The sequence below is a fragment of the Pollicipes pollicipes genome, unplaced genomic scaffold (genome assembly GCF_011947565.3).
Source record: "Pollicipes pollicipes isolate AB1234 unplaced genomic scaffold, Ppol_2.1 Scaffold_6686;HRSCAF=7923_pilon_pilon_pilon, whole genome shotgun sequence".
In the NCBI taxonomy this organism is placed as follows: Eukaryota; Metazoa; Arthropoda; class Thecostraca; order Pollicipedomorpha; family Pollicipedidae; genus Pollicipes; species Pollicipes pollicipes.
Genome location: NW_023596921.1, coordinates 11,993,096 through 12,010,702, shown reverse-complemented (window position 1 = coordinate 12,010,702; position 17,607 = coordinate 11,993,096). Strand labels below are relative to the sequence as shown.

The 17,607-nt window shown below is 48.5% G+C and overlaps 1 protein-coding gene across 1 annotated transcript in view; it reads right to left on the bottom strand.

The window, feature by feature from the left end:
• LOC119107468 (protein arginine N-methyltransferase 1) overlaps positions 1 to 8,252 on the bottom strand; it is a 20,937-nt gene extending 12,685 nt beyond the window's left edge. The window contains exons 1-5 of the mRNA XM_037230913.1: positions 8,120 to 8,252; positions 4,355 to 4,486; positions 2,544 to 2,763; positions 1,929 to 2,128; positions 188 to 307 (exon numbers count right to left, since the gene is read on the bottom strand). Coding sequence (XP_037086808.1) covers positions 188 to 307; positions 1,929 to 2,128; positions 2,544 to 2,763; positions 4,355 to 4,486; positions 8,120 to 8,137 — 690 coding nt within the window. The 5' untranslated portion in view covers positions 8,138 to 8,252. The remainder of the gene's footprint in view (positions 1 to 187; positions 308 to 1,928; positions 2,129 to 2,543; positions 2,764 to 4,354; positions 4,487 to 8,119) is intronic.
• Positions 8,253 to 17,607: the final 9,355 nt, after the last annotated feature.

The following is a 17,607-nucleotide window of genomic DNA, read 5'->3' as shown; positions in this document are numbered from 1 at the left end:
CGCCGTGCGGGGCTGGCGCCAGTCCAGCCCGGCCGGCCGCCGTGCGAGGCCGGCGCCAGTCCAGCCCGGCCGGCCACCGTGCGGGGCCGGCGCCAGTCCAGCCCGGCCGGCCGCCATGCGGGACCGGCACCAGTCCAGCCCGGTCGGCCGCCGTGAGGGACCGGCGCGAACCCAGCCGGCCGCTCACCTGTTTGTGGTCCACCACGTCCACCAGCGGCTCGGAGACGGCCACCTCGCGGATGCAGCTCATGTCGAAGCCGTACACGTCGTCCCACCAGTTGATCTTATCGTCTTTGTATTGCCGGTCCTGCAGGGGGACGGGGGAGGCCGGTAAGCGCGCACCAGCGCCGACGGGGTGGACACACACACAGGGATACTCTGACACAAGTAACCGGGCCGCGCATGAGCAGCAGTAGATGGTGACCGCTCACTTCGACAAGGACGCTGGTCGCGCTTCTGTGGCAAGCACAGCGACCACAGTACGTTTGTATTTGGGCTCTCGGGAACATCGTCTTGGTGGCGACGCAGCACTGCGGTTGGCGACAGTACTGCAAGAAGTTGCTAAGTTCACACGGAAGACGACTTAGTGCCGTTAAGCACATGTTAGCGCCAGCGAACCTGAAAATAAGCCGAATTCGCAGCCTTTTGGTGAGCACGTCTGGCCGGTCCTTTTGGGCCTTCGGTGGGCACATCTGGCAGGCAGTTGGTTCATCGAGCGCGCGTCACAAGCACCGAGCCGACAGGCTTACACATAGACACAATGAAGAACTACTTTACATTTCGTTATTTCACGATGGTGCCCAAGACTGTCGGATTGCTGAGATGCACCTTCATCTACGTGGTATTTTTGGCGGACCATGCCCGCCGTGTTCAATTTGTGGAACGCGATGCCTTGGTTCTATTCTACGCGCACGTCTTTCCGACGTTCGAGCTGCAGCGAGACGCTGATTGACAGGATGGGAAATCTGCTATCGTTGCCTGGCTGTAGAACACATTTTTTCGCACTGAGCTGGGGAATAATTAGTGATTGGAGGGGGCGGGGGACAGCACTGGTTCTTTACACTCCTTGTGCTGTCTGCCAGATAAGACAAATATGTCTAGATGAGCAGTAGAATAACCTCTTTAGAATTGAGCAGCGGCTTCATTTCAGCACGGGACCGGAGGTTTGGTTAACAGCTGACCAGGTTGAGAAAGGCATGAGGGAGCTCACACCTCCATTCTTTCAGGCCGCAAGTTTGAACGGATCCTACATTTCCGCAAGTGGGTACCAAAGTGTTGGTTTTCTTGTCGCATGCCTTATCTGAACAACCGAGGGGGTTTGAATTTGTTCCAGGTAGCAGCGGCGGACACATTACACTGATCACACTGGCACACATCACTCTGCTGAGACGTGACCGCGCATCCAATGACATCCACTCACGCTGCAGCAGCGCGCAGAGACGTGGAAAAAGCTCTTGAAAAAGCCTGACCATTACGAACTGTGATCGCATTACGATACAGGATAATGCAACTTGCCCACCACTACATTGCACAGTCCATTAATTATAACTATCCTCCCTGGCAATGGCGCATTTTGGCCAGTCCCTTGAGGCACCCAGACGGCGCCAAATCCAATAAAGCCGCTGCCTGGCCGACCCCCGCTCCGCCGAAGGCCCCAGACGCCCAGAACATTGCCGCCATAATCATGAAAAAACTGAAAACGTTACGACCAGAGCGTAACGTAAAAACCACTGTCTCGCACACAATGACCTTCGGATACTGACGCATCCCGCCAGCCCACAGCGGTCACGGCAGACGGCAGACCTCGCCGAAGGCTCCGAATTTCACCGCCTCCACGGTGACACATCGGCAAACAAACCAGTCTAGCTCACAGCCCGCGACGCGCGCGCGTGGCCGGCGGCGGCGCACGCCGTCAGCCGGAGCTTCACCTCTATGGCGGTAATGAAGAGGGTGGCGCGGTCGGGGAACATCATGCCGCCCGGCGCCAGCCACTTGTCGCGCGCGTACAGCACCGTGTCCAGCATCGACTCGTAGAAGAGGCAGTAACCCATCCACTCGGAGATGATGATGTCCACCTTGTCGACGGGCAGCGTGATCTCCTCCATCTTGCCCTTCAGGATCTCCACCACTGCCGGCGAGAACGACAACATTATAACCGTGGGGCATGTACATGCAAGGCCCAACATGTCGAGGTGACAATCCTTGGCTGAGCTATTGGACGATTCACGGAATCACACGCAGAGGCAACGGACGGTACGCAGAACTGCACACACTGTAATGTTGATAACAAACAGCCCTCATGTCTTGCGTTCGAGAGAAATTCTATGACAGAGACATCACTGGCATTCTGCTCTCACGCACATCATGTCACTGCAGTTCACGTCTCCAACAGCGCAATGAGCAGCTGGGCGTCAGGGGGCGTCAGGGTGGTTGCGTTGCTGGGCCGACAGATCGCGGCGACGGGGCCATGTCCCTCCCCCTCCCCCTCCCCAAACAGCAGACCCCAACCCAGCCCCGCTCTGCATCACGCCGCCACCACGCACCGTGGTCGAGCTTGTTGGCCTTGACGATGGTCTTGGCGTGGTCGACGATGTTGGAGCAGTCGACGCCGATCACCTTCTTGGCGCCGGCCTTGGCGGCGAACATGGACAGGATGCCCGTGCCGCAGCCCACATCCAGCACCACCTTGTCTTTGAACAGGTGCCGGTTGTGGTACATCGAGTTGCGGTAGGTGAGTGTCCGCACCTCGTCCTTCAGCATCTCCTGCAGAGGGAACGGAAACAGTAGTAAACAACCACTAGCGGAAGACGGATGTGTGTTTTCACGAACATCAACACCGAACATCAACACGGTGTGGTTAAGCCCTTTGAGCAGCACCAGCACTAAGAGGTCCCACCTGTCGGATATGCCCCGTAATTCCACAAATTGAGATGGAACGAAAAGAGTGAGCCTTATGTGTTCATTCATCCTTTCATTTAAACAAAACCACGTAGTGCCGTCCGGTCGGCACCACGTAATCGCTCTCCATCTATCTGGGGCCCATGATCGGTCGGGCGGCCCGGCACATCGGTGGCGCACGAGCCCATCCGTCGCGGCTACAAAGGGCCAATACTCGCCGCGCCGTCGCCCGGGCCCGGGCCGCGCACGCCAGGCGGGTCAGGCGAGGGGCGCCAGACGGCGGCGTCAGACAGCGCGCCACTCGCGTGCTCTCAGGCGGTCTCCGGCCGACGAGCGGCGTTCCCCCCCCCCTCCCCCCTCCCCAGCCGCGTCGGTCCGCGCACGTCCCGCCCACCCCCAGGTGGTCTCCGCCCGAGCGGCGTCCTCCGCCAGCCGCGTCAGGTCGGGCGACTAAGGGTGGTGGCCAGCCCGCCCTGAACCAGCAATGGGCCAAATCTCCGGCGCAAGAGCGCGTTATCATCTTGATACACTTGCGTTGTGAGAATTTTTCCATAGCAGGTAACAGAGGGGCAATGCAATATATCACACAAAGATATTCTAATCATACTCCCGGCAAGAAGTATAACTTATCTAATCACATGTATTAATTGCAGGTGCATGCGCTAAATGGTCACCACCATATGCTACTAATATTAACGCTCCACCTGATTTTCTCTTTTTCATATCGCGAACTGTTAGGGGGTCGATGGGCCTCTCCTATGATTTCCTAATTAAGTCAAATAAAGCCTGGCGTTGATAAAAATAATGGATCCATCTCAACGAGACCTCGCGATAGATAAAAAGGTTTCATGTTGCTAGACCAATAATTGACCCAGCTATGCCAGGTTAGTCCGGGCTTCCTGAAAACCGCAATATTTCAGCTCTAAACGCCAATACTTGCAAAACCATGCCAAGCAGCCACATCAAACTTCCAGAGACGCGTTCATTGCTCAATCCTGAGCATAATGGTATATTTTGTTGCCGCTATATTGCCGTTGTACGCCACGTTAAGGTGACAGTGCCGGACCACCGTGTGCGATCAGCAGACTCGTCGGTTGTCGCCCATCGCTGCGCCGGCCGTGGATCATTGTGCAGTGTTTCTTAAAAACAGTCGCCACTCGGAAACCAAAAGTGCTCTAGACACGTTTTTGGTGCCAAAACAAGCGTGCCGAATATCCCATTGCTGAAATTTGTTCCATTATATCTTATATGTATCATAAATGTAGTAAATATCCCATACATGTGAATGTCCCCCAAAAAGTCTCATTGCACTGATAATCAAAATTTGGGCGCGATAACACAGTATGCCGTTATGAGAGATGTCCGCACAAGACGTAAGAAGGGCAGCACCGATCCCCCCCCCCCCCCAATCACAATCAGGGCGAAGATTGGAATGCCACCACTCCCTGATCGATACCTCATGGATGCCGAAATGGGCGTAAGAGTCGAAATAGTAGTCTTTGGAGGTCATCTCTTCACAGCCGACTTTCTCTTGCTCCTTCTTGGCCTTCAGCGCCTCAGCGTCACCAGCGCCATCCGAGTTGACCACCTGCCGCAAAAACATCGCCAATGGTAACAGCGCAGCCAGGCACCGATGCACAACCCCGGAGCATTTCACGACTGCACACCTTGTACCACACCACCACCAGATATGGTCATGGTTTCCACTAACTTGATCGCGACCTTATGGTGCAACCCCAACAACCTGGGTGTTAATGCTGGGAGGGTCAAGTCACATGGCTTCCATAACCAGCTCTCTTTCTAGTCTTGTTCTCACTGTCCTGCTTTCCTTCATGCATATGCTGTGTATGTCTCCATTTGCATGCCATTTAAGGAGGGATCAATGTTGTAATTGAAACAAAAATAAGTGGAATATCATAAGACAGTGGCAAGCTTACCTGAATCTGCTAGCTGACAGGCATTTTTTCGACAATGAGAGACAAACAGGGAACAGTAGACCAGGGGATGTCAGCACATATTGTCAACAAAAGCTGTATTGATTGTACCATGTCAGATGAACATTTGAATATGGACAGCTAAATCTGTCCACCAACCTTTGAGCAGCAGCTTCCCTGATGATGATTTAGATATGATTTATATTTGATGTTATATACAAGTGCCTTATGAGCTTACTTTGATCACTGGCCTGATATTTCTCATGCCTTTATAACTTCCTATGGAGCTGGCTGATTCACAACAGGAATGTCATGTGAAATACAAAAAAAAATCTAGCCATGCTTTCACAATGGGATGAAGTGGCAGAGCAATCCTTAAAATCTGGTGCCCTCCGTTGCAACATTTTCCTAGTGCATACGGAAAGCAAGGAAGTGCCTAAAATGGTGAGCAGGTAACCACAATAAGAATGAGCAAATTGTGAGTATAACAGCTATTCACCAATCACTATGGTCTATCACACCCTAGTGTTTCATAGTCAGCTCACAGTTGTTGGTACAAAGTGGTCACCTAGTCCAAGGACGACTGAGCTCTATGAGCCATTGGATGTGAGTGAGCTGCCCTTATTGTTTGTGACAAGCAGAAATGCAATATGACTGAGACATTCCTTGCATGCTTACATTATATTACATACAACTGTCATGCCATGCATAAGGGTTACACACATTCCTGATGCAAACAATTATCAACCATGTCCTTACAAATGAACAAAATGACAACACAAACATGAACCCCACCAATGTGTAATGTCATTCATAAAATCACTCCATATCTGATGTTGATTTGTATATGATGTCACATTATAATATATCAACCATATTCATATTCAGCAACAGTAATGTAGCTGCTAAGGTTCTAAACAAGTGAGCATGCATCCAACATGCAACACAAGCCCTAGCCTGTCTGCCAAGTCAATGGGGTGCTTCTATTTGATCTGATTTGGGGTCAAATTTGGAATGCAATGCAGGCACTCATGTTTTTTGGTGGTGAACAGAACAGCAATTGTTGCTGAGTGGAATATTATGGGAGTTGGTAAGTGGAGTGAGAATGAGGCATCACACATAATGAAATGAATGCATGAGTGATACACAATTAAGGATGAATTCACAGAGCACCACAAATGTTCTGTTCTGTGACATCACAAAGAATATTTGCTGGATGTGTTCACATTATGGCATGTGTTCTGTTCATGCAACAGGGAGTCAGCATCTCCCTAACTTTCATGATAGAAACAGCATGTAAGATACTACATGCTGAGAATTGTGTGTAATGCAAGAAAGGCCTTGTATGCTACATTATGAAGTGTGCATTTACAGCACATTGAGAGTGCTCTGCTCTATGTGATGCCACAGAATCTTTGCAAGATGTGTTCACAGCATGACATAGCCTTTATTTAAATCTTTGCAACTTCTATGACACAACCTCTGTTCACATCTCTGCAGCTTTTGTGGCAATAGCTGTGCATGCGAGACACTAGCATCTACACTTGCAGTTACCATCTGTGATAAGAATGTAAAATACAAATCACCCTGTTTATAACATCATGAAACATGTTCTTCACCCCTCATGTGTGCTATGCTCACAAAGTGATTTGCTTTTACTTGAAGCCTGTTCCACCACTTGCATCTCAGTTTTATCTCACCTCAATCACCCAAAACAAAACTAAGAGACACAATATATAGGGTATGTTGCCATGAATAGCTCACCATCTGACCTTGGCAGTTATGCATGGCCTGCAACTGTTGGCAATGGCCACACTAAAGTTCAGGAGGCATCACCTCAGAGGACAGGATGGATGGTGCCCAGCCTTGGCATATTATAATATTCTCACCCAATACTGCCATTGATCTAAAATGGCTAGTCGAGATGACAGTGGTCAGGACTCACATGAGCACTGCTTGGTATGAGCTCAGGCCAGGGGTATCCATCAAATCAGAAAGCTCAGCTTTGATCTTTTAAAAAAAGAGAATGACCTGGTGACACAGATTCTTTGGCATCCAGGTTGCAGGTTGATGTGAGCACAACATGTCAATTGATGTTCTGGGTTCCTTGACACATAGTATTCCCTTTGCAGTGATGGCAAATGCTGGGCAACTGAAAACTTTTTCTTGCAACTTAGGAACAGCATCATTTTGCCACTTAGCTAAATGATACCATGTTGGTTATTGAGGCTATTTGGCACTTTCAGCTGCTGAGGCTATATTGCATCACCTGCTTTTCCCCTGGAAGATTGGCACTGCAGCAAACCTGAACCCTGTACCTCCAGTTTTCCTAGATTAACCATGCACTCACGGCTTAACCCCCCCATTACTGAAACCCTTTCTAATGGCAAAACCATTTATGATGTGATAACTTGAGCTTTAGAGGGTGCAACCACCCTGGTCATATGTTACCCATAACATCATGCTATATTTTTCACTGTGATACATTTGTAAGCACTAAAAAGTCTAGGGCCCAAATCACAAAGAAACTCCTAACTTAAGCAACTGCTCAGAGACTGAAATGGGATGGTTGAAGTTATCTTTGTAATATCATCCAAAATTCAAGAAAAAATCTTGATTGCAGGGTCTGTGCTGCCATCTGGAAGGAACAACCCCACCATGGTATTGCGAACATAAAACCATCCATCATACATGATATTGTGAACATGAAAACTTCATAACATCCTTTGTGGAAAAAACCGAATGGGGCCAAAATCCTGTTAAAAATATTAGGACATATGTGCTCACAGCCAATACACTAATGAATGACGGCACCGATGATGACATTCATTGGGGTTCACTCTATGCGTACATGCAGCCAGGTGGGTTCCTGCACCTGCAGGCACCACCAGGCAGGTTCCTGCAGTGCAGATGGTACTCTACACCTAACATGTGCCTTCAGTAAGTCAAGCTGAATCAAATTATGCCACAAACTAACATGAAAGAACATGCATCACACATCAGTGATCCACATGAGATTACAATACCGCAAAATTATCCAAACAAACACCTGAACCAATTGCAATTGCAGCCACATCGATAAACCTACTTGCTTTGTCTCATAGCAAATCGAACATGAATAGATCCTTGCAGAGCTCTCTTTACCAGCTTGGTTATGAATACTGCAACCACCTACAAAACGTTCCTTGAAAGTTTCTTTGTCAAAGACGGGCTAATGGCGCAGGCGTTTCCAACAGGGGAACTCCAGAGCAAAGCACAAAGGTAAATGCCAGTGAGATACTCCTTACCTCCATTACTTCAGCCATAGTTGTTTCACTTCTGTGAAAAACACTTCACAACCCTATATCGCAATACGACTAGATACCCGACGCCGGTAATGGAACCCAGGCACACGGCGCGCCACCCGCGTGTTCTCCGGCGTTCCCAAGGATGAAAGTATTCAAGCTTCGTGCTCTTCACGCGAGGTTTTGTTACGCACGTCGGATATGCGCCAAAAGTGGTTGACGTCATGTAAAAAATATGACGCACCATACATATCTGATGTTTCACAAATTGGTATCCAAGACGGCTTGTTAGTCTCACCACAAAACAGTGACGCAGGCAAGGGGGAGTTGGAGTGAAGCGAGTCTCCTTGAAGAGAGCTAGGACCTCTGGTGACGAGCCCTTTTTAGTTTAGAGCTTAGACGAAGCCAGTTCTTTTTAAGCGTTTAGGATACCCGTAAGGCCTCTGCACAGTTCCCGGAGGAAACGCCGAATGGAAAGGCCACAAGAAAAAAGTACCTGGATTAGTCGAAAGGGACATGGTAGACGGGAAGAAATGTCGAAACAGAAAAAGTCGTGAGGGATTAGAGTCAACAGGGGAAAGTCAGATAGGAAAACAATTTAACGGACACAAATTTTGACAAGATACACGTTGATTTAGGAAACAGCAAACAAGCAGGAGCCCTACCTCGCATCCCTGGGTTCTCTATTGGATCCGTCCGCGCTCAACCAGAGACGTTCCTGCAGGAAATCAGCTTTCGAGCCTTGGCGACCGAGCCGGAAACGTGCCCTAAGGTGGCTTAAGATCGCTATCAGGCTGTTGATTGCTATGGGCGCCATGCTAGTCTTGCTCTCTGTAGCCACAAGAATTCCATCTCTATGCATTTTTTTTTTGGACCGTCGTAGTCGGCGCACAGCGGCCGGCGCCCATGGCAGGAGGCGGCGCACAGCGGCGACATCCGTCGTATAATGCGGTGTTTCATTAGTCCTGGTACTGAACAAACACGCGCTTAGCCCCTGGAGTTGGTTCCTGGTTTCCACTTCCCCATTTTGAAAACAGCATTTTAGAACCCTGATATCGGCGTGTTGTTTCATAAACTCCATCCCCTGGTTCCCCAATCCTGAGTCCAGTGATTGTTTTTTTAGACACAGCACCCTGGTTTCCTGCTTTCCACGAATTCTTACAAAAACGGGCCCTCGTTCCCGGCTCGCACTGGTGTTTTGGTTTCCGCTGGCTGAGTATTTTCCCATACTCTATTCATGAAGTGCTCCCCTTACTCCCTTTTCTACTGAGCAGCTGACAAGTAACAGCTTACAGGTTGTTATAATGACTGGCAACTTAAGCCCATGTGATGAGCTTAGTGTCTGTGTAGGAAGATGTAAGGGTGGCCGAATGGCTAGCAGAGTGTATATATATATATATATATATATATATATATATATCTATCTATATCTATATGCATATGTATATATTTATTATACGCATAATATATCGTGAATATGTATATATTCGCATCCTGGGGTCACCGCTTAAGTCCATGAGCAAGCCAAATGGCATGATGCGAATACTGCAAAGTGGTGGCAACTGAAGCGGCAAAGCCAGTGAAACTTTATTACTCTTGATGCCACGTGGTTCCATGGGAGGGATACATTGGTTTGACTCCCCGGAAGATTGTACAAATATTGATGTCTCGTAACGCTCGGAAAACAAGGCGTTTTGCCGTGTGTTTTGGCCCTAACGAAGGAGTACGAAATATGTCAACATGGAACTTTGCTAGGTAAAAATGTGGTGTGCGAGTAAAAAATGAGAACGATCAATTCAACAACCGAGGGAAATTAAATGCATGGCGTCACTGGCGCGTAAAGCTGTCTTAAAAATTTGAGCATACAATTGCGTCCAACAGGTTTGGCTGATACTATTTATGTGGCTAAGGCTCCAAGAAAAATCACCGTGTTGCAGATTTCGGACTTTAGTACGTTTATGTTTTTAGCTAGGCCCATAATCAACCAAAAATGGCAAGAGAGACGGACAGTTTTATTGTGGCGAAGACACACAATTTTGTTCATGCCCCGCAAACTATAAAGGTCGTCCGTGGCCGACTGAAAAGCTAATTTTCTTCAGATTGAGGAACCGATCTCACGAAAGGGTAGATGTCTCTAGTGAGAAGACGAGCTCCGCAATCTCCAGAAATGAGGATTTGAGTCGGTCCATGATGGACGTTTGAGCCTTCTATGGCAGAAATGTATTTACACAATGCTGCATCAAATGTGCCGATATACAAGTATAGGCACAGCCACATGCTGGCAGTGGTGCCGAATTATCAACTTTTCACACGCGCTGGTAGGCGAAGCACTAGAGTGACGAAGTGCTGGCGATCGTTAGCGGATTGCACCTCTCTTTTGCATATCGTTCAGTCAAATCTGCTCAAAATTTTCCGTTACGTGCTAAGGTAATTTGCGGTACATGAATCTATGCATTCACGAGAGCGTGCACAGTACGGCAGGTTCTCGACAAAACAAAGTTTCAGCGATAAAGCATATGCATTTCAGTTGATGTAAAAGAAAAAAATAAGCACTCCTCCACGCATCAACTCCGAAAATGGTCTTCGGCCTCCCCATGAATATGACCTGTTGGGAATGCCTTTTTCCACTCATTTCATCAGAGACGCATTGCAAGCCTGCTGTGCTTCTGAAGGACACTGCTCTGAGCCTTTTTGCCTCTGGAGCGAGGAGGACCCAAACTCGCTTCAGTTCAAAGGAGTAGGAAATGAACCCCTGTAATGTCAATGTCATGCGCAACGTAGGTTGACTGTAGAAGCGTCGCTAGTTGAGCTGGCTCTCCATTAGCCAAATGCGATTATACTTATGTACGCATGCTCGATGCGCAATGGCCTCGTATACGTAGATGCGAAGCCATAATCTTGGTACGGGGAGGAACACGGAGATGACAAGGGGCCGCTCCTGGTGAAAGACCCCCTACAGAAAATATCACCATATATGGTTCACTTGATTTCGAGGGGCACGATTTGCTTCGTTCTATTTTGATATGTACTCTTTTCATTGAAACAAGCCAGAATGCGCCGAAATATATATCTCTGTTCCTATTTTGAAATCGTTAAACTCAAGACACCAGGCTTCAAAGGATTGCATAGAATGAAACGACGGCGCTATTCACTATTTATTTATTATTCACGCAGCCGCGCGGTGTCGGCTCCGTAGCTAACATTCGGTGGTGGTCAGCGGGTAGACGAAAAAGGCATCGTTTCTGAAAAAGCTTCTTTGAACGTTTTATAATGTCACTTTGTACGTTAAGAAACTAATCCGCGAGTATGTTTCGCCTGTGCAATTTGTGGACTTACAAAAGGAACACATTAGCATTCACAGCACCTCAGGCAGATGCTGGAATTTGGCGGTGGAACTACAAAATACGTAAAGACAAGATATCTGTTTTTGTGTGGCTGTCGCCTTTTGTCTGTTCAGCGAACGGCCTCAAGTTTATATAGGTGAGATATGCCCAAATAAAAAAAGAGATCGCCCAAATCTTCTTCTTTTTTGAAAGGTACGAATGGATTTCGACACACTTTTGGACTCATTATTTCACGACGGCTATTCTCGTGCACCAAAGCCCGCCGCCGGTGCTAGCTGCAGTGCCCGACGCCGCTTGGTTTGATGTAAACTGCAACCTCGGCTATCGATGTTCTCGCTGCTAAGATTGCAAGCACGCAGGCTCAAGGCTCTCGTATGTAATGTTGATGTACACTCCTACGTTTGTTAACTTTTATGTTATCAAAACTCTTGTGAATGTAATAACTCTTAAATAATGTTTCACATGTTGATTCGGATAAGGATGGACGTCCTCGCTTGTGTTGCCTTTTTCATTTTTGGCCTGGTTTTGATTCACCTTATGCGGTTATCAGAAAACACCTTACCTTTTTCGGGTAAAAGCCCAGTAGGTAGTACACTAGGAGATCATTATTTTTCCCGGTCAGCGGCCAAAGTAAAAGGTCATTCCTTTACAGCGCGGGATGCCCACCGGGTGTCATACTGGCAACATGGAGGCGAGGTCCCCAGGTCGATGCGGAAGCCTTGAGAGAGATTAGTCATAGATTGGTCACCTGCTTGACACCGGAGCCCCCTAACCCGGGTATTTGGCCCCGGATGGACGTAGAGGCCCCCATCGATGAAGTAAGATCCCTTATCATCGCAGGTGTCCAACTATTGGCACAGAGACCTCAGTTTGGCATGATGAGCCCCACCCTGAAATGGGATGGAGAGCTCCCCGTTCCTTACGGGGGCCCAGCTGTCAATGGGCCTTCCATTGTCTCATTGCGGTCTTTCGTCGTAAACTCTCACTTCCAATTTCGTTGTCAGGGGGCTTTGACCAACACAAGAGACTGTGTAGAATTTATATTATATTTATATTTGACATCAGCATACACTTCACATACATACGTGCCTATTACGTGCCATTAGTCCGAGAGATAAAACAGTATGTAAAAAACAACAATGGAAAGCGTAAAAGGACAAAAAACATATAAACGCCTAAACGCATTCGGGATTCCGTCCCTCTCCCCGCTCAGCAAATGCTCTCCTGGCCGACTCGAGCCCTTTGCCGACACAGGACCCTCTGCCCGGCACTGTGGGCGCCTGACCACCACAGAAGCCCGTGCTATTTCACGGGTCTGAGCGGGCAAAACATAGGCGTTGATAAGCTAAACGACAGGATTCCCCAAACCCGATCCACTTTTCACTCGTCATGTAGATGGATTCCCCCCAAAACCGCATAGGAAACCACATCCCTGCTCCTACGCGTGTCCTCTCTGTGTCTCGGCGGCAGATGTTGTTGTTGGGCATCATTACCATTTTGCTTGGCGTCAATCGTGGGAACCGGGCTCAGGCAATCCACCTAGGGTCTGAACTACGTGTCTTCAGACGTCTTTAAACGCAGGCAATCCACCTAGGGTCTAAATTATGTGGCTTCAACGTCCTAAAACGTGGATTACTTCGAGAACAAAGACTGCAAGCTGCTGTGCGCAACTATTGAAGAAAGCCGCGCACCTTGCAGCTACCAGCCACAGGGCTGAATGATGATGTCATGATGTTGATGTCGCGATGATAGTGATGGTGATATCGTGCTAGGCATGACGTCATCGGGTGACTGCGGGTATCGGCTTAGTCAGCTGGCGTCGCTCATTAGGGTTTCGTATCTATCCATTACATATTCACTTCGAAGTGGAGATCAGCAGATTTCGAGAGTTTTTTGGAGCGTAAATGGCTGATAACTTGGTCACGTTTTTTGTCCTAATATTCGAGCAGTTTGTTTTCACGTTCCGATTTAATTTCAAACCGAAATCACACAGGTTGCTGCAGTCTGTAAAGCTTAACGTCGCCAGCTAAGGCCACAACACTCGGACAATAGCACAAAACTAGACCAAATTCAACAAGACATCTTAATCGTGTAACCAAAGTTATGCAATACGCACGAAAAACAGAATATCATGAAATTTTATCGACTGAGCGTGGCATTTCGCAGTTTTCATTTTCTTTGTTCCTTTTAGCTGTGAAACAATGACAGAAATCCTCTTTAGAATTGACATAATTCTGATCTTCCATTTTAATGCGTTGCCTTAACTGGGCACCAGTAGGTTGGGTGGGGCAAAATTCACCGTTTAGGGGAGGGGGAGACAGAATAGATGGGGAGGATAGTGGCCGACCCAAAAGAAAACAAATTAACAGCCGTGGACAACTTGCACCACCCTAGGGTAAATTGTATCGCTTGGTGGGGACAGCTTTGCTTACGTTTTGTTTTATGATAGGACGCACTGCATTCCAAGTTAGCTGAACGTGCTACAATACGTCGACCAAATGCGCCCGTCTGTGCCTTTTCCTAATTTGTTGTGCAAGCGACATGACAAATGTATGCCCTTTTACCAATCAGTGTTTGTTTTACGACAGCTGCTACCTGGGTTTTTATTCCTCAGGTAGAAAATCGTGGGTCTACGTAGGTAACGTAAATGTTGGATTGTTTCCCGGATGGCAGCATGTGATGGCAATCAAGCCAGCCAATCGATGACAGTAAGACAGTCAATGACAGTTCCCGCCACCACGAATCCTTGGCAATCGACACCAACTATTTTGCAGTATATACGCCGCATATATTTTCCCTCCGATCGCAATAGCTTCAGACTGGCCTCGTAACTCCGCAAGCCCTCAAGCACACATTTTCACTGATCCCTATAGTTTCAATGGTGTGCAATCAAACCATTTGTTCCGTTCATCCCAAGACGCGTGCACGCACGCGGCTGGAAGTCCGCTGAAAGGTAGAGGGAGCTGCTGTGCGTCGGCTGAGTGACTCAGTACTGCCATCTATCGCATAGATTTGAAATAAATCACCCTGATGCTACCTGGACATGATATAACTCACCCCACTCTCATCTATGGGCTTTCGGCGTCAGCGTAATAGAAGGGCCATAACATAACAAGGACCATGCAATTACCATGTGTCATATTTATGCTCTGGTCATCGAGATGAAGATATCACCACTTTTTATCGCCGTTTTTCCAAGCCCTGCGGACGCGCGGCTGTGATTTCTAACGATATGTTTGATTTTCCAAAAGGGAAGTGCTCATCTATGCGGGTAGCGGTAGGTTTCCAATAGGTGTCTGATAGATTTGACTTTAGGTGACAATTTAGGCTGTTTCAGATTTCGTGACTGACAGAAGGTATGCTTTTTCGGCCCTGTGTGTGATAGCAATTTCTGAACCACAATAATTTCCTTGTTTTTCATTTAATTCGGGTCAAAGAATACAACGACACGAGTAATGAATAGGGCTGCTTGTTGATAACAGTGATTTGATGATAAAAAATAACAGATCTTTACACAACCTGGTTTTTGGATACTTTTTGGAAGAACAGCTGGCCTAGCCCTGGACTTTGGATTGGACTTTGGAAAAGGACTTCCAGAAATCAGTGTCTCTCTTCGTGCTAGGAGACGCCTCCTCCGATACAAACGTCCTTGACACTGGTCTAACATACGTCAGACGCTACAACGCATCCCTGTCGGAGCTCAGCCCGGTGCATCTGGTGCATCAGCCGGCTCACCTGACGCCGACCCTGCAGCCCTCGACCACATCGTCACATATATGGATGTCCCACCCACGGCAGTAGCAGCCCTGACCACATCGTCACATATATGGATGTCCCACGCACGGCAGTAGCAGTTCCGATCACATCGGTCAGCGATCAACAATCTGTAGTCGTTTGGTTGTGCTCGCATCCCACGTACTGTGATTCGGTCAAAACATATAAATCGCAACTTATGCACTCCCTGAGTCGTGGAAGATGGCTGATGTTGTGTCGATTTTCAAATCTGGTGATGCGAAGACTCCGTCTAATTTCCGGCCTATTTCCTTGCTTTCCTTCTTGTCAAAAGTCACCGAAAAAGTAGTTTGTAACCAATTATCTCCGAACCTCATCGATAACAATATCCTTTTCGGCCAACACCATGCCTACCGCCGCTGCTATTCCGCGGAGGACGCGACGCACAACGTTGTAGACTGGGCACCACACCATTTAGACAATGGCGACATATCACCGAACACAGCAGCTGACCTGAGCAGAGCCTGCGGCAGTGTCGACAGCGGCGTCGGCCTCAACAAGTTGAGATGGTATGGAGTCGACCCCTCGTGGTTCAAGAGCTTCCTCACCGAACGGAGGCAGGTGACCAGAAGTGGCAGTGCGACTCTCCTACCCGTCACACATGGCGTACCACAGGAATCGATAGCCGGACCGGTCCTGTTCAGTCTTTTGACGGATGACTTGCCGTGCTACCTGCCCAGCTGTCGAGTCGTTATGTATGCTGACGACACCCGGCTGTGGACCGAACGAAGGCAGATGGCCAAAATGTCACCGCTCCTCAGACTCGAGTTGAACATAATTCGGCGACCACGGAAAGCTGGTTCCGTTCTAGCTCTCTGGACATGAAATACCAAAAAAGCTGAGTTCATTCTGATTGCAAGCAGGCAAAACATAAAAAAGGCGAAAAACTTTCACACAGAACCCCGCATGTCATCCTGTTGCTCGATCCAGCTGCTCCAAGCCCCCGACCTCGCTCTGTCTTGGGAGTGACACATCAGTCAAGCAGTCAGGGAGTACAATGCCCTTTTGCTGTATCTATTTCGCCTGCGGCATCACTTCACCCAGGACATGCTGCAACTACAGGGTTGTAACAGGGACACGGCATCGGGACAGGATTGGTCCGGCACCCCAGGTTTTGGGATGGGACCGAATAGAGCGGCTAGTCCAGGTGCAGGATGTCACAAAACTCTATAAGCCTTTCAACTACCCGAACGGCCCCGTACTGCTCTACGGCAATACGGCTCTACCACGGCAATATGGCCCCAAGCCCCGTACTGCTCGGCACGTTTACCGCCAGGTCCTCGGTATCTCACCATGCCATTCGCTCCATCGGAGCAGGTCGGCTGGGGCTGCCAAAATACATGCTAATGTGCCCCCAGAGGGGCTCCCATTACCGAGAGTCGTGCTCGTGGAGTAGGTGGCTGGCCTGTGTAACCGAGCGCCGCTCACTGTCCGCCTTCAAACGGGCCGTGATGGACGTGAGCAGCTAGGCAAAGATATGAACTCGTATACCACCTTTGTCTTTACATGTTTGTAGCGTTTTTAGTCGTGCTCGTTGTGTTTTAGTACGTGCGACAGTTATCGTGTACTTGGTTTCGTATTCAAGTACAGGCATCAGACGATTAACTTTTTCTATGTTGTGTTGACATCATGTACTGAGCGCAAAACCGAAAGAGCCATTAGATGACTGGCTTTTAAATCGATGCACGCATATCTCTGGTACATAAACACGTCAATACACCGATACATTGTGTGACCACCGGTCTGCCTAGTGGCATGTGCTGGCTGAGAAGAAGCTATGAAACCGCGATCATATTTTGTTCTGCTCGCAAGGGACAACGGACATCCACCCACGTTGGGAGGGGAAGGGGTGATGGCCGTTTGGATTTTTTTCTAGTCAACGCCCACAGGCCCAGTGTTAACTTTTGCAGGAAGTTGTGGGTCTCAGACCCTGCACCCATCCCCGGTTCGCAGGTCCCCACGCGTTACGATGGTGCAGCGTAAGGCGCATGGAGAGTTTGCACAGCAATGGTCATTTACGAGAACGCCAGTTCTCGTGAATGATAATTTTCTCACACATTCATTCATGTTTGTAAACTTGGATGCAACCGTCATGACACTCGGTGATAAGTTACGACTCAAGCGCAAAATAATGCATTGGATGGATGCGGGTTGGTACAACTGGTAAGGAACTACTGAGGTATGGCACAGTCCCCAATGGATATGGCGAGACATTTGGGAAAGGAAATCCCATTCGTGAAGACCTCAAGCCTTCGTATTCTGGTGCCTTGCGTTGTTTGACCTTGTACTTGACCTTAAGGCCAGCCAAAACGAATCAAGTTCTCTTCAAAACGTCTAGAGAAACCATAAACTAGC